General features: G+C 42.6%; 1 protein-coding gene across 1 annotated transcript in view; it reads left to right on the plus strand.

Moving 5' to 3' along the window:
* The window catches only part of SUSD4 (sushi domain containing 4), a 110726-nt gene that overhangs the window by 18495 nt on the left and 73495 nt on the right, over positions 1-18736 (plus strand). Inside the window, exon 3 of the mRNA XM_069954495.1 lies at positions 16278-16487. Within this exon, the coding sequence (XP_069810596.1) occupies positions 16278-16487 (210 nt within the window). The remainder of the gene's footprint in view (positions 1-16277; positions 16488-18736) is intronic.

The following is an 18736-nucleotide window of genomic DNA, read 5'->3' on the forward strand; positions in this document are numbered from 1 at the left end:
ACTGAACACAGCATCAAATCTGCTGTGGATCCGGTGTGTGTGAAGGCCCCCTTATATAGACTTAAGGGGAGGCTCGATATATGTAACTATGCTGGGAACAGGGCTTGAGCAAATTCCTAACACACTTATTGGTGAAAGTAGAGAGGTTGTGTCGCCCCTTAAAAAAAAAAAAAAAAAAATTAACTCTTTCCAGGTTATTTGTGTATGTGTATAGAAATGAACTCCAGCCCTGTAAAGATATGTTATACATTTATATGGACCTATATATGGTGTTCAAAGATGGACGCTTGTATTGGTTTTCTGCACTGCTTTCAGTGTCTGCATGTAATATGATTTATGGATCTGCTGGAGCAGCACAGATCTGTGCAGTATTTTTAGCCATGTTTTGCTGAAATAAATAGGAAATCCTAATTGCCCAGAGCAGACGCCCCTTTAACCTGCTCACATCTGGGTTCCCATCTGCCTTATCTCCACTTTACCTGCATTGGTAGATGATCTGTTCCCATTGATTTCAGTGGATCAGCTTTTGTATCAGTTCATCCATTTACATCCGTTATGTTGAACAGACAATTTTTCATATACAATGCTGGGAGTTGTAGGTTTACAAGTGGGAGACCCAAGAATTACTTCTGTTGCATCATGGACTTTATTGCTCTACTCAATGTCTGGTTTAAATCCTGTAACCGATTTCCTGTTCCTGTTATCCACTCTAGCCAGGAATTCAGCCAACTCCCTCCCAACATACTTTCTTGACTCTAGTGGGAGAGACATAGATGTGGCTGAATTCTTATCTAGAGTGTTCAACAGGGTGAGAAAGTTGTTTTCTTAATTTAACCCAGCTTCCTGTCGTGTGTATGTATGTGTGTATACATATAATATACTGCAACAGAGTTAGAGCAGACAACAGAGTTATTGATAGATATTGCCATTCATTTTGTATCATCTGTATGTAGTATTTTTGGTTATCCTGTGCTGCCAAGAATGTTAAGTAGACCAGTTACCTTTCTGTTTTGTACAGATCCCTTTAAGTCATAGATTCTTTTGTCAGCTTGCTTAGTCCAGTAGTGAACTTTGCATTGAGATATTGATGCAGTTTTTTTTTTACTCTAAAACTAATTATTCAGCCCGGCCTTGTGGATCAATGAATTACTGATCTGTAGTTACAACAGCGAGAAGAGCAGAATTGTTTTCAGGGCACATAGATTAATCCCCTATAAATTATTGACTGGTACCCTCAAAATTTCTCTCTATGCCTCTCCAAAGGTTGCTGGGATGTCTCTTTATTCCTCTCCAGAGGCCGCTGGGCTCTCACTCTATGCCTCTCCAGACGCCGCTGGGCTCTCTCTATTCCTTTCCAGAGGCCGTTGGGCTCTCTCTCTCTCTCTCTCTCTATCTCTATTCCTCTCCAGAGGCCGCTGGTCTCTCTCTCTCTCTCTCTCTCTCTCTCTATTCCTTCCCAGAGGCCGCTGGGATTTCTCTCTATTTCTCTCCAGAGGCTGCTGGCATTTCTTTCTTTCTAGAGGTGGCTGGGATTTCTCTCTGTATTCCTCTCCAGAGGCCGCTGGAATTTCTCTCTATGCCTCTCTGGACGCCGCTGGGATCTCGCTCTCTGCCTCTCCAAAGGCCACTGGGATTCCTCTCTCTATGCCTCTCCAGAGACTACTGGGATTTCTCTCTATGCCTCTCCAGAGGCCGCTGGGATTTCTCTCTATGCCTCTCCAGAGGCCGCTGGGATTTCTCTCTATGCCTCTCCAGAGGCCGCTGGGATTTCTCTCTATGCCATTTTAGGGGCCGCTGGAATTTCTCTCTATGCCTCTCCTGGGGACTTTCCAGTTTGATTCCATTCAGATCTCGCACATTACTGTGTAATAACCTGGGGAGCAGAGCAGGTAATATAGGAGAGCCGATTTATGACCCGGGCACAGTGCTGGAAATGAGAATCTTTTATTTAGCGCTCTCTTTACTTCCATTACTTAAGGAAAACTACTGCGATATGTCAAGAAAGCGTTGAAGATTTCTCCATAATTACGGTTGACTTTATTAGTCAATAAACTCAATGGTAGAGTCACCTTGTGCATTGCGCTGTGTTCTATTCATAATAGTTCTAAAAGATTATGGCCGCTCGTTTATTGTGTTTTGTTCTTTTTTAATGGTAAAAACATGAAATCCCAGATTCTAGTGTTGCAGACGTCAAAAGTGACTGTAATACTTCTTATCCGAATAGCCAGGGTGCTATGTGGTATGCCGGCCCAGGGTCAGGTGATCATCTGATAGCCCTGAAGATCTGACAGAAGTATACTTGTCAGCAGTCCCTACCTTGGCGAGATGATCACGCAAAACAAGCAACAGAAGGCAAGGCTCCTAGTTTTTAAGGGTGTTTTTAGGTGTTCCTCTGTAGCAGGAATGTGCAGTAGCCTGGGGTGAACTGGGCCTGTTTTTACTATTCGGATTGACATATTCCTCTGCCTGTCTGGAACCTTGAGGATCAGAGCGCGGTCTACTCCTGAGATCTCCGTTCCTAATTCCTCTGCTTGCTCAACCTGTTATCTGACTACCCGCCTGACCACTGACTATCCCATTGTTACTTATTCTGTACTGCATTGCCTGTTTGGTTTGGATGTGGCTTGTCGACTCTACCTTGGTGTTTGTTCGTCTGTCTCGTTCTGTATTACACCTATACCAGTGCAGGGACCACTTTCGTGGTTGTCCACGGCTTCCTAGGGCCGTTGGAGGCAAGTAGGTAGGGACAGAGGGTGGGCACAGCAGTAGGGCTCACTGTTGTGTCTTGTCCCTACCTCCCCTGTCCTGACAAGCATGACTTTTGCATTTAAATTTATTTTATAAACATTAAGTATGCAAAAGTAACAAAAACTCACATAAAAACTTGGCCCCAACATGTTTCCCCCATAAAATACAGATTCTTTAGGGAACCATGATTAGGATAAGACAAAGTATAAGCATGGAATAATAATGAAAAACAAATATAACTATAATATATAAGGTGACAAAGGATGATACTAGATGATATGTGAGAAGTGATACCCGGGCAGGCTAGGGACACTTCTCTTGTCCCTGTTTCTTATGGTTCCAATTACTCTTTGATTTACTATATTTGTTTAGGGCTCTTTGATGATTATTCTACATGGCATATGATTTTAATGGCAATACCTTCAGTAATATATATGGAGAACATAACCCTATAGTACACAAAGATAAACTGGAGATATATATGTAAATGTCAAATTTTTTTAGTGCTATTTACTATACATATCTCTTTTTGGTAATATTTTATGAGCCCCTATTCCGATAGGTCCCTACACTAACAGTGCTTCCTAGACAATAGGAGAATAACCTCTCGGTCTCAGTCCTATGCCTGCAAAATGATTATTAAAAGCAGCTTTAATCAGTACTTATTATATTCATCTTTGGTCATGTGGGAGAAGTATATAGCTAAGAAGGAGGCGGTCACCACCCTTACATGTATGATGCTAAGCTGGACATACACAGTAGAGTCACACAGATTTCGGCCAGACCAGAATAAGGTGTATGTTGGCCTGCTGACTTTCCCTGATGACAAATGTCGGGGGATAGAAAGGAGAAACATGTTGGATTGCAGAGGCAAAATCTTTTTGTTCTCTGATGCGCTGACACAGAATGAATCTGGCAGCGGCTTTCTTACTCCCTGTTAAAAACACATGCATGCTCAGCCAAGATAAGTATTCATGTGTATGGGGGGATCGGAAACGAGAGCTGTTGTTTGAATAACTGCTATATTATGTGTAACAGCAACCTTAGGCTGTGTGCACAACTGTGTTAAATTACAGATAGTACAGCACACCCATTATTCTATACTAAACAGTCAAATGCAAATCTTCTTCTTTATTATGTGAACATAATCCACGGCTTATAAAATTCCGCGTTTCAGGTATGACCCTTAAAGGGGTACTCTGGGTGGGAGGGCTTTTATCACTATAACGAGGGAGGGGGTGGATGAAAGCAACAACGTCCACTTAACTCCCCTGTTCCAGCGCTGGGTCCTGCATCACACTGCTCCGCTCCGCTCCCCTGGTCTATGATGCGGTTTGAGACAAGATGTTTCAAGCCTGCTAGCAGAAGAGGTCCACCCCTTCCCCAACAATAGTGGAAAAAAGCCCTCCCGCCTGGAGTACCTCTTTTAACAGGGAATCTTATTGTATAAGTGGTGAGCTTGTTGTGCTTTTCCGGCATGTCACTGCAGTACTCCGCCAGTAATGGTAGTGTTGTGGCGCCTGTGCTAGTTCAGCACACAGGTGTGATGTTGGTACCTTTTTTAGTATGGCCGGTCTGTAGTGTTCCCCAAATGTTCAGTGACCTGTTGGGTTGTGATGGGTTCCTTGGGCTCTTGTCACGGTAGTCCCGAGTGGCAATTGACACATCCGGATTATTGGTACCGCTACCCACAGACAGGGAAAAAATGACCCAAGGTGTGTGGCTAGTGTGTATAGGTGCTGGTGCGAAGGAAAAGATGACCGAGTCACAGTGATGAAAAAATAGAACAGCTTTACAGTACAGTGTCTTGATAATACCAAACACTTTGGCAGCAAATAGATAAATCTTTGTACAGACTTTAGCGCTTAAACTCGTTTGTGCTGTGGAGATGCTTGAAGGTGTAGAATAGAGTAAAGGTAGTTCTAGTGGTGCTTGAAGAGTTGGAAACAGTAGAGCAGTGTACATGAGAGGAGTTTGTCAAGGGAGTCCCAACCCAATGTAGTATTGTGCTCTGCCGGAACTTGAAGAGATAGTAGAGAGTAAGAAGTTTACTTGTACCCGTGTATAAACTATAGTCTGACCACCTTCTGCCCTAAAGTGTTGAGGGACTCGTCTTTATTAGAGTGATACAAGCCCCAGCCGTTGTTATCTGGGTGCCCAAGCATTCCGGGTTGCCGGCACTGCGAGATAGAATACGTAGACCTTCTTGGTAGCTTTGTTTTATCCAGGCTAGTTCCTCTTGTGTATCAGGATACTGCCCTGCACTTTTTAAACTGGTTCACGGAGTGGGCTAGGATAATCCCCTGACTCTTCTCCCTTGGTATTGTCTAGCACTACATAATAGATATAGTAGATAGACTAAAAGAGTGTCTCTAGTTGGTTCAGCATGCACGTGTGTCTTAGACTCAGACCAGACTAGACTGAACTGAACTTTTACCGGACAAGGGTCCTTTTGTGATTATATGGGGTTTTTTTTCTATATTTTATCTATGTGTCCCACGTTATGTCAATGTGAATGGACTTATTTTCCATGTTTTTTATGTATTCTTATAAGGGTGTGTGTGTTTTTTTTTTTAGGTCATGTGACCTCCCCATGGGTATTTTAAGAAGTATTGTCTTATTTTTTGTATGTCATGATTAAGAGTCGTACCTGAAACGTGTAGGAAATTTATGTGTTTGTGGATTATGTTCCTATAATAAAGAAGATTTGCATTGGACTTATTATCGTTGTGCCAGAATCAGTATTTCTTTACTATTGGATTGTTGTTTACCAAGTGGAACATGTGGCATGCAGAGAGGACAGTGAGCTGTTCATTGCTTTCACTCACTTTATTCTATGTATGGGCCAGTGCACATGACCGTGGCTTTCACAGTCTAGATACATTTAGATACAGTCTAGATACATTTGTCTAGAGTTCAAAAATCGGACAAGGCTCCAGTGCTTCTATTGTGTGCACTGCCGGCGGCCCGCAGGTCATACTCCATTGGCCATCTGTGCCGTCAGGTTAGTCCGGGCGCTGGAAGCCTAAGGGTACTATTACACGGAATGATAATCGTCCGATTATCGCTCTGTGTAATACATACAACGACCAAGAATTGTTGGCCGGCAACTGACAATTTACAAAACCTATCCAGACTGCAGGGCTCTGATTGTGGTCTTCTTCTCCCTGGGTCCCGCACGCTCCAGCTTCAGACCAGCCTGTCTGAGCTGACAGGCCGATCAGCCAATCACAGGCCAGGACCGCCGCGGCCAGTGATTGGCTGAGCGGCCTCTCAGCTGAGACAGGCTGCTCTGGAGCTGGAGCGAGTGTGACTCTGGGAGAAGACCGCAAGAGGAGCCCTGCAGCCTGGACCAGGGGCGCAGCTAGGATACAGCAAAAAACTGTATGAGGCCCCCTCCTCTACACACTATACTAATTATATATATTCGGTGATGTGGCCAAAAAATAAATCTCTTGTGACCAGAAGCAGAATCCTGCGTGCAGCCACAACAGTGACTGGCAGAACAGAAAGCCAATGTCTACTTGTTCTGTCCATCCACTGTATTTAACTATAACAGCCTATTCGGAGCCTCATGGTTATATACATAGGTGCAGGAGCAGACTACCTTTTGCTTAACCCCTTTTTTACTGCAGTGTGTAAGTGACCCAGTGTTCTCTTACATGCTGCAACACAACAAAAGGGTTAATACAGAAGACAATTAGCTCTCTCCTTCACTACTCCTGCACTGATAACCCTTTACCTGTGCAGAAGCTCAGAGAACAGAGGTCAGAGGTTATCAGAGTAGCGAGGCAGAGAGCTAATTGTTAACCCTTTTTTGTGTTGCAGCATGTAAAAGAACACTGGGTCACTTACACACTGCAGTACATAAGGGGTTAAGCAAAAGGACACAGGAGGATCTTATCTTCCCTGTCCAGGGCCCCCTCCCTCCAAGGGCCCCATAGCAACCGCCTTCCCTGCCTCTATGGAAGCTACGCCACTGGCCTGGACAGGTAATGTATAAAGTAAAAGCACGATAATTGGGCCGAGTAATAGGCCCAGTAAACGAGCGCCGATCTAGCAGATCGCTTACAGTTATTATAGGGCCTTCATCGGCCCGTGTAATAACACCCTTAGTTCCTTCTAGCAGAGAAGTAGGAGTAAATCTGCTGTGAATACAATGCAAAAGCAAACCCAGAGATGCAGTAAGATACATTCAGACATGGAATATTTATAATATTATAGATTACGTTACTGCTGTAGTTACTATATCTACTATCTACCACGGAGAAGCCTCCTACAGATAGACCTGCCCTCACCTTGTTGTGGTAGGTGGGCTCACACTAGTATACTGTGTGTTGAGAACCTCATATAGTACATATGGCAGTAATGTCGTGTAAACCAATATTATTACATTTAAGCATATATCATTGTGCCCGCGGGGTGCAGCTGCGCCTATGGGCTTGCTTTCTTTTGCTTTGCAGTCACAGCAGATTTGTACCGACCCATTTATTTCACTTTGTTAGGAGGCGCTGACTACCATCATTTACACTGACATAGTAATTTGCTCCCAGCTTCAGGTCGCTGGGACAGATATTCCAGCAATAGAAATCTCAGATCACTACCTCAGGGGTGTAGAGGCCTAATATCTGCTTTTATAACTATTTGTGGTATTTTTTCCACGCAGTTAAAATAACATTTTAAAAAAAATTAAGAAACATCAAAAATAATCATGATTAAAAATATTTTACCATTCTTCTGTATACAGCTGCTGTGTTGACCTATGTGTAACCATGGTTACAGACTACAACCAAAGCCTGTGGAGTTTCACTCTTAAAAGGAATGTGTCATCAGAAAATGATCAATTGTTTAAATCAAGTTATTGTATTAAACATATTTTTTTAAGGCCTGAAATAAAACTTAGCAGAGACTTCCTGTTCGGATTATTTCCCAGCAGTCTCCTCCTTATCACAGGCAGGAGTACAAAGACATCAGTACAGTATATAGATAACAGAGATACGCACAATAGCTGCTGCTCACACCTCCTCCTCCCTGTAGAATGACCTCTGTAAGAGTCACTGAGCATGCCCAGAAGTATTTCTCATTTATCTGAATGGGGACAGATTCTGTCTCTGCCTATGGGGCTTACTGTAAAGCATATCACTAAATGCTGTTAAAACAACTCAGATAAGACAGCTGCCCCCATAACACTATACAAAAATAATAATTAAAACAATGAAATTCAGAAAAATTAAACAGATTAGAAAAAAAAGATGTCCCAGTATCTGAATCTAATGAGTAAAAAAAAAAAATCTTGTTCATTTCTTTTAAGTCTTTTAAATCTGTGGCTACCATTTTGGTCTGAAGAAAAGAAATAATGCGTTCTTTTTTAATGTGTTATTTTAGTGGTATTTTTTTCTAGGGTGACTATAATAGACATACACATCCACACAGTATAGACAGTGCAGCAGTGTGTATGCTTTATGGCAGCTACATTGAATGGGAGGTAACAATCATTTTATTTGAAACCTTACAGTCTCTGGAAAGTGATGAAGTACATCCCCTTTTCCAGAGAGCAGGGAGTTACAGGGAGGTAGCATACCAGGCTTATGTATAACACTTCTGCCTGGTCTAGGCCTCCAGAAAAACAATAGAGCTGTTACCCCACCTTCTAAGATGACCCTGCACATTCTGCCCCAGTCTATATGGCAAAGCTAACAACTGAGCTGCAGGAAACAGGTAGTGTCAACTTATTGTGTCTCCTCTAGTGACCAATGGGGAAACTGCTAGATGTCAAGACTTTTTTTTTTTTAATTAATGCAATTGAATACAAATTGTAAAAAAATAAATACACAATTAATCCTGATTAACACCTAACACCAACAGTATTATTTTTATACTAACAGCTAATGATTTACTAAATATTTATGGTACAAACATTGTATGGTACTGTATGGTTTATTACATGACATCATATATGTTATGAGTAGATTCACCAGCTTAGATATAGATAGGAGGCCCCAATGGAGATTCTATACCAGGAACTCAAGCAAAGGGGCCTAGTTGGGAGGACTTTAGAGACCCCCCTAGTCATAATTGATTCTGAAAAGTCTTGACAGTGACTACAATAGTCTGTGAGCATATGGAGCTGGGTCGGGGTTCAGTTTGCAGTTGCCCTCTTTATTATAGGCTCGTCCTTCTATTCTACTTTCCTTGGCAGAACTCACAATATTATTACATTACGCCACTAATATGCCAGACACAGGTTTTTCAGCCAATTTAAAGCTGCATGGGACATTCCTGATGCCAGTTACATAACATGTCGTGCTGTGGCGTTGGCATTGATTAAGTGCTATTGTCTAGTAAGCAGGGCCTCCGCTGATTTCCCATAACTTGGCCTCAAGCAGACGTTTTCTTGCTTACGAGGCACAATTTCTTTCTTCATCTTCCTCTTTCTGCAACACTTAAATCTTTTGTGGATGCAGAACGTTACAGACGAATAAGCAGGAGAGGCGTTTGTGTGCTGTAGAAAAGGGGTTTTGTTTTTGCAATGAACAATGGAGATTTTGAGGCACATTTATCAATCTCTATAATTTTTATTTTTTTTTGGCACACATCTAATCTAAAATTTCCCCAGTATCCCGCCGACGGATTTATCAAGACGCCTTTTGATAAATCCAGTGTAGTGGAGGCCGCTGCGCAACAGGCAAAAAAATTTGACCTTTTTTTTTTTTTTTTTGCTAATCCGGACGCAAGTATTGATAAATTATGCACATGGGGAGGACACTCCTCCCCACGCCCAATACTGTGCCTCCTCCCCACCTATATAGTGCAAAAGTGCACCCTTCTTGAGCACAGGGGGTCCTTGTACAAAAAAAAAACTAAACAGCGTTTTCTTTTCTCAAGTTTTCACTCGGCACTCAGAGGGGACACATGCTGATTCTAGTGCACTTAGTCATTCACTCTATGGTCCAGTAAGACTATTTGGAGCACTGGGACAGCATTAGGAGCACTGCCTCACGCGCACAGCGCCGATCTGCCCCCGGCCGCCTCTCCCTTTTCTAATGATTATCAATAGAGCGGGCTGGATTCTTGCTAGGGGGCTGATAAGTGCTCCTAACAGTCTTACCGAAGAGTAACGGACTAAGTGCACGGTAGCGGCACCGATGGTGAAGGTAAGAGACACACCTTCCTCCTTAGCAGGCTAGATTTGTCTGATAGTTCACCTTTAATAAATGCCGCCCTTAGTTTTCACAAGGAGATTTCTGGACAACTGTGTGATTAGCTTATTGTTGGGGATACTCCGATGCGGATAACCCTTATAAAAAGAAATCATATGGTAGTCACCAATACCTCCCAAAGCTTCTCTTACTCCTTATAGCATGGTGGTGCAGCACCATCCTTCTTTTACCACTGGGCTCATCCTGGTCCTATGCCAGTACCTCCATCCTCCCTTGTGGTTGCCAACCCAAATGGCAGTCAATCATTCAACACCAATGTTACATTGCAGCTCCACAGTGTCCAATACTTTCTGCAATATAATAATAAGGTTACATTACATTACATATCCCCACATTTGCAGGGTGCAATGGTCCAAAATGATTTGCAACCACAGAAAACATTCAGTGAAAGTGATTTCTACTAAAGGAGGGGGGGGGGGGGTCTAAGGTTGGCAAAATTAAAGGTTCACATACATTTTCTGTCTGCACTGTGAATGTTTACTGAGTGTGGTAAACAAAAGACAGGAAGAGTACAACAGTTTGCCTTATTTCAGCTACATTGTGTTTGCCTCTAGGAGCAAACCTTGTTTTATTAGTAATTAATGTTTTAATCCAGGTACCGTAGTTCCAAAGGGTTCACTTACATTTTCTCCCTGTTCTGTGGGTGTTATTTTTGGCCCGCGCGTGCTTTTCCATTGCTGTGTTAAATCTGGCAACATTGCAGCAGATTATAATATGAGTGGTCCGGACGGGCAGCCTCTGAAGACACAGGAAGGGTGAGTCCAAGCTAATGGGACAGTCATGAACAACTACAGTAGGGGCTGGCACTCCCACTCTGCTATACACACTGCAACTATAATCTGCTTGCACTCACACTCAGCCATTCACACTGCTGTATATAAAGTTTCTGTCAATGTCCTCCTGCACAGTTCTCTGATTCTCACTTCCTAATTGGTCCATGCTAAACACACACCCCCTTCCCCATTGCTGTCATGTGACCACACAGACCTCTGACAGCAGCCCTGCTTCTCTATTCTTGCCTGTTGTACTATGCTACTACATTATGGGGATCTGCAGTTCTATTCTGGATCTACAAACTGCTGCTGTTTCTTCAGGTTTATGCAATTACTATACATTATACTCCAGGCTGATCGCAATACTGTACAGTAAATTATAATATGACATATTCAGCTGTTTCTCATTGTTTGTTTCATCTGTTCTACATGTCAGAGTAAAAAAAATCATTATTTTTGGGGTGTGGAACCAATTGTCTGCATTTCATTGATTTCTTATGGGAAATTTTGCTTTTGTTTAAGAGTGGATTTGGATTACAAGCACAGTCTTGGAACGAATTATGCTCGTAATCCAAGGCACCACTGTATGTATGTCTGTGTACATATATAAATATATAAAAATAAAAACAATTATCACTGAGCAGTCTCTCAGGGCACAGTGTCCAATAAAAGTGACAACAACTCTTTACATAGCATAGAGTTCATGTAAGGTAGACTATACCGTTCACCCCCCGTACAGGTGTACAGTATGTGAAGATATCTGAAGTGACTGGTAGGAGTAGCTGGGGGGACCAAGTGAGTGTTTTGCTATTCAGAAAACAAGACTTTGTTTTTCTAGATTAGAGAGCGCTTAAGGTGACTTTTCAAAAGCACCTTGAACTTGCAAAAATAAAAATAAAATAAAAAAACTTAGAATTCTTCTACATTGATGCTCCTCCTGTTGCTTTCGACCTTTCTCCCCGATACAAAATTTCTGCTTTAAAATCAGATAATCCACAATCTAGTGTTGGAGACTGGCAGCGATCACATGTGACATGTTAAAGGGATGCATAGAGGCCTATCATTGTGGGGTTGTCTGGGTGCATAGAGGCAAATCATTGTGGGGGTGGCTGAATGCATAGGCCTATCATTGTGGGGGTGTCTGGATGCATAGAGGCCTATCATTGTGGGGGTGTCTGGATGCATAGACGCCTATCATTGTGGGGGTGACTCGATGCATAGAGGCCTATCATTGTGGGGGTGACTCGATGCATAGAGGCCTATCATTGTGGGGGTGACTCGATGCATAGAGGCCTATCATTGTGGGGGTGACTCGATGCATAGAGGCCTATCATTGTGGGGGTGGATCGATGCATAGTGGCCTATCCTTGTGGGGGTGGCTAAATGTAGAGGCCTATCATGGCTATCATTGTGGGGTTGTGTGGATGCATAGAGGCTGTTTCTTTTTGTAAGTTATACAGACATGTGGAGGTCAGTCATTCATTCATTCATTCATTCATTCATTCTGAGAAGGATATTGAAATTACCTATTTACAGTATAGGCCATAAATACCAGAATATTGGTATGGGGCAGCAATGGGACCTCCCACCAAAAAAGATCTAGAGCCCCCTGAACCTTCTCACTGACAGTAAGAGGGAGCTTAAATGGAGCCAGCACGGCCATGTTTATTGGACAGAGCGGTGACTGCCAAGAGGTGAATGCCAGACCCAGTGATTGGTGTGCTTAGTGTTTTAAGGTGGCTCTTGCTGGATGAAGCAGGTGACATTTATTGGAGAATTTTTGCTATTCTCAATCATGTCTTCTGGATCCCCTGTATAATTTCCAATTGTTTCTGTCAAGAGGCATCAACAGAGCAGTTTGTTTCTTGGATAAATTATTTATTTTCTCCTACTCGTAGCTTTATGTTATGAGGCCTCGAAGGGCCAAAGCGTGTTGTCAGAGCAGGTCAATACTCTGTTATTGGAAATGCCTTTCTTCTCAGTCAACAGAATGTTCTCATTGGGGAAATCTGGCTTTTAATGCCGCTTTTTCTTCACGACTCGGCAATTGTGCCTGCAAACACAGAGACAGCAAATCATCGGGGAAGTCAACGGCAAATACAGCTCCAGAGAATTGATGGATCCACGTGATGGCAGACAGCTCCAGTTACATGTAGTTTATAGAATTGACCTGTAAATAGCAATTATGAGCTGTGTGAGGACCAAGGGGGATGAGGACCAAGGGGGATGAACACTAAAGTGAATTTCTGTTCCTTTAAGGGAAACTTAAGCCTCTTTGGTTTAGCTAGGGTAGACGCAAGGCAAGGGTAGAAAATGTAACCTTTGGCCCAGGTGAAGAAAATCCTTTCTATAATTGATGGTTCTATGCATTGACTTTTTGGTGAGCTTGTGCTGATACACTGCGGCCAATCAGAGGTCCTAGAGGGAGGGGCAAAGCAGCAATTCAAGCCAATTAATATAAAGAAGAGGTGTGTCTCAGACTGCCTAAGGCCCCCACACAGGTAAGATGGAGTCACTGAAATGTGCAATAATAGAGGTTTAATGCAACCAAATAGTCCACAATTAAAAAAATAAGCAGCAGGGGAGGATAACCTATGGCACAAATACAAACCCACTAATACAGACACACCTAGAATTTACATAAACCCTTATTTATACTGCACACATAAATAGTATAAATAGTACTGCTACACCACACATATACATAGTACCACTATGCTATACACATACATAGCACTGCTACGCCACACATATACATAGTACCACTATGCTATACACATACATAGCACTGCTACACCACACACATACATAGTTCCACTATGCTATACACATACATAGCACTGCTACACCACACATATACATAGTACCACTATACCATACACATACATAGCACTGCTACACCACACACATACATAGTTCCACTATGCTATACACATACATAGCACTGCTACACCACACATATACATAGTACCACTATATCATACACCTACATAGCAGTGCTACACCACACACATACATAGTACCACTATATCATACACCTACATAGCAGTGCTACACCACACATATACATAGTACCACTATATCATACACCTACATAGCAGTGCTACACCACACACATACATAGTACCACTATACCATACACATACATAGCAGTGCTACACCACAGACATACATAGTACCACTATACCATACACATACATAGCACTGCTACACCACACACATACATAGTTCCACTATAACATACACATACATAGCAGTGCTACACCACACACATACATTGTACCACTATACCATACACATACATAGCAGTGCTACAACACACACATACATAGTACCACTATACTATACCATATCCATACATAGTAGTGCTACACCATACACATACATAGTACCACTATACCATACACATACATAGCACTGCTACACCACACATATACATAGTACCACTATAGCATACACCTACATAGCAGTGCTACACCACACATATACATAGTACCACTATACCATACACATACATAGCACTGCTACACCACACACATACATAGTTCCACTATAACATACACATACATAGCAGTGCTACACCACACACATACATTGTACCACTATACCATACACATACATAGCAGTGCTACAACACACACATACATAGTACCACTATACTATACCATACCCATACATAGTAGTGCTACACCATACACATACATAGTACCACTATACCATACACATACATAGCACTGCTACACCACACATATACATAGTACCACTATACCATACACATACATAGCACTGCTACACCACACATATACATAGTACCACTATGCCATACACATACATAGCACTGCTACACCACACATATACATAGTACCACTATACCATACACATACATAGCACTGCTACACCACACATATACATAGTACCACTATACCATACACATACATAGCACTGCTACACCACACATATACATGGTACCACTATGCCATACACATACATAGCACTGCTACACCACACATATACATAGTACCACTATACCATACACATACATAGCACTGCTACACCACACATATACATAGTACCACTATACCATACACATACATAGCACTTTGCAAGACAAGCTAAATAATTAAAAAAAATGGTAACTTAGTAAGATTTCCTAATATGAGCCCCCTGTGTTCTCATCCTGATACTGTACTGGGTAGAAAGCCCTCTCATTTTAACCCACTGCTACCAGATTAACTCTGCCTTCCGCCTCTCCTCTGGTGCCTGTCCGCATCACCGCTGCTTTAAACAATCGACACCAGTACCAGCAGCACCAGCAGGTTTGCAGCCACCAGGGGAGTTGTGTGTGTGGAGGGAGAGTTAACTGACTAACCCCTTCCTTACTGATACAGTTCTTTATTGATACAAAACACCTTACCTACCTATTTGTGGGTTGTGGAACAAATCATCTGCATTTCAGCTATTTCTTATGGGAAAATTTGCTTTGCTATATGAATGGTTTGGATTACGAGCACATTCCCAGAACAAATTAAGCTCCTAATCCAAAGTTTTACTGTATATACAAACATGAACATTAAAAGGGCTTTACGGGCAAAATTTACTGATCTGTGGGGTGCTGCGCTACACAGTGAATGGAGTTTATCTGTTGCGACCTGTAACTTGAGCTGCAGTGGTGTTCTAGGACCAGGAGGAGAGGTCTCTCCTGTAATGTAAGTACGCAGCTCCAAATATATGCACAAGTGCTTCTGCTTTGATCCCCCATTGCATTCAGGTCTAGCAAAACGTATGTGATATCCTTACAGCAGCTCAGTACACTGGAGCTAATCCTGTTTTACAGTTTTGTGTGCCTGGATAGGATCATTGCAGCTGACATTTCCGCGGCCTTTGGAACATCTAATCTGGCGTCTTCTCGCCTCTGCGCCCACGCCGCTGCATATGTAAAACTTGCACGCGATGCAGAAGGGCAAACAGGGTTCATTGCGTAAGTCGTAGACAGACGGGACCTGAGCTTCATTACAACTGCTGCTTCCTGCAGACCAGGAGATTAAAACAAGTCGGGTGAATATTAGCGAAAACATTGTATCATACCATGATCATGTATTTATTCACTACTGACAAATCTAATGTCAGTGAAGATGATGAAAAATTTGTGAGAATTTTTTTTTTTTTTTGTGTGTGTGTGTTCTGGAGTTATACGCTCAGTGTTAGTGTACAACCAAACAATTCTACAGCAATATCCTGGGCATCCACATTATAGGGAGGGCACATAGGGCATGCCCACTAGCCCCTTACCACTTGCTGGACCTACAGGGTCTCCAGTCCAGACCATTATTACTTGGAAGACCTTTCAGCCTAAGCCCCGACCCAACACCCAGCGCTTCACCACTGGGGGATCTAGACAGTCTTCAGGCCAGGCTCCACACAAAACCCCCGCCTTTACCACTTGGGTGTCTCCATCATGAGGTCATGTAATACCTGGAAGAAAACAATAGGGTGAAATTTTATGCAACATATATTTTCTTTTTCCCCCCCCCCCCAGGATTTGATGACATCAGCGCTTGCCCTGTTCTGGACATTCCTGAAAATGGATACAGGACTCAGATCAAGAGTGTCTCTGAAATCGCCATCGTTCGGTTCCACTGTCAGAGTGGGTATAGACTCAAGGGTCCTGCAAAGAAGACGTGCGTGCTGCTCAACAATGGCTCTCTGGCATGGCGGCCAAATGATACACCAGTGTGCCTAGATCAAGGTGAGATGAGAACTATTGATTGCTCTGTCCAACATTTACAGGTATCATTAATGTTATACGCTGTCATCAATGTTTTCTGTAACCTAGAACTTGGACCGCACTTTTACTGCCAATAGCAACCACATACAACAGAGTGACCATGGTCCATAAATAAAAAAATAAAGGGTGAATAAATTTACTGAATTTAGCAGAAACACACCTTTGCTTGGAATGCTGTAATCCAGCAATGCTCAGGCAGGGATTGGCAGGTGGAGCCAGTTTAAATAGGTGCAGGTGGCTCTGGATTGGCAATAGCAGGTGGAGATAACCTGCCTCTATAAATCCAGAGCACTTGGCTGCATGCGCACTGTAGTGGCCAGGGGTGTCATTGCAGCAGAAAGAGGAAGAAGATGCCGGGCTGAAAGCAGCCCCAGGACAAGCATGCAGTACAGCAGAGGAGGGAACAGGATAGCGACAAAGACGATGAGTCTCGTCCAGCAGCGTTACACCAGTCAACTCTATTGGACTAATGAACATAGCCAAATGTTGTACTCTATTACATTCGTCAGTCCCATAGGGTTGAATAGAGTGGCAGTGCCCGTGTCCAACTGCAGCTCCATTGCACCTAGGGGCTCACAGGACTATCATTCTCACAATCGGTGAGGGTCTAAGCAGTTTTTTATGTCACTATGAAACAAAGAAACATGATAAAAGAATTTTTGCTCACCCATAGATGACCAAATCCAAGAACTAGAGATTTGTATTAGAACAGATGAATTTCTGAACTTCATGTGCACCAAATATGAAAAAAAAAATACATTAAAAAACATTGAAAAACCTAAAGGAGAATATTAGGCTCAGCCTGTATGATTGTGTCTTGCAGCTTCCAGGCAGATGGTAATGGAATTCATTGAGCTAGTGGGGATTCCAGATAGCTTGAAAGAAACAGAATAAATAGTGTAGTGAGAGGATGCGACGTTCTGCTTATATGTGGTGACAGCCGGAATAAATGACTACCTGGGCTGATTCTCTATCTCGAGACGTAAAATGAGATGAGTCTTCAAGGACAGGTTCAGTGACCCTCATCGATATGGAGGCAGAGGGAATAGCAATGTATAGCTAGGTAGACTGTACATTCATAAGCGCTGGCCCAAAAACCCTTAAGGGCCATGGTGGACCATGATGGTGTAGCCCAATGGTTTCCTGTCATACATTAACTATAATTCCCATCATGCCTAGCCAGCCGTTGGCTCTCCAGGCATGATGGGAATTTCAGTCTTGCAACAGCTGAAGGGCTGAAAGTTCCCCATCCCTGCTGTACACGATGAAGAGGAAATCTTGCATTCCATATGGAACATCTACTCCATGTAGAGGTCTAATATTAGTCCCGGTGTCTTCCTATCTAGTTAAAGGGCCTTTGCAATTAGTATTTATTTCCCCCCCCCTTTTTTTTATCTTTACGGTCTCTGTATTAACCTTTCTAAACAAAATATAAATCTTTGCTACCGACTTCCTGCGCTGTGGCCGGGAAGCCTCCTTCAGATGATAATGAGGAGTTCTGCCGCATTAATCTTCATTAGCTGTAAATAGATTTTAATTAGAAACATGTATTATCTTTGTTGTGATCTTGTACAAAATCCAAATTAGGTTTCCATTCTATTATGTTGTGAGGAAAATAATGTTCTGCGTGAGCCAGGAAGGAAAATAGGTTTTATTGATCACAGAAAATGCAGAACAAAGAAGAAGCCAGAGCTAAGGGCTGTGAACATTATCATATACACCGGAGAAATGTAACATAGTATGGAAAGATAGCTAGAGAAAGAAAGGAGATAGATAGGAGGTAGAGAGATATGAGATAGATAGATGGATGGATAGATAGATATTTCCAATCCTCTCCATTCTTGCTATAATGTGCCTGCACTTACACTCATCTATACACACTGCTGCTATAATGTGCCTGCACTTACACTCAGCTATACACACTGCTGCTATAATGTGCCTGCCCTTACACTCAGCCATTCAAACTGCTGTATAGAGAAGATTCTGTCACTGTCCTCCTGCACAGCTCTGTGATTCTCACTTCTGATTGGTCCATGCTGAACACACCCCCTTCCCCATTGCTGTCATGTGACCACACAGACCTCTGACAGCAGCCCTGCTTCTCTATTCTAGCATGTTGTACTACGCTACTGCATTATAGGGATTTACAGCTCCATCCTATATCTATAAACTGCTGCTGTGTTATCAGGTTTATGCACATAGTATACATT

Source organism: Dendropsophus ebraccatus, chromosome 15 (assembly GCF_027789765.1).
Source record: "Dendropsophus ebraccatus isolate aDenEbr1 chromosome 15, aDenEbr1.pat, whole genome shotgun sequence".
NCBI lineage: Eukaryota > Metazoa > Chordata > Amphibia > Anura > Hylidae > Dendropsophus > Dendropsophus ebraccatus.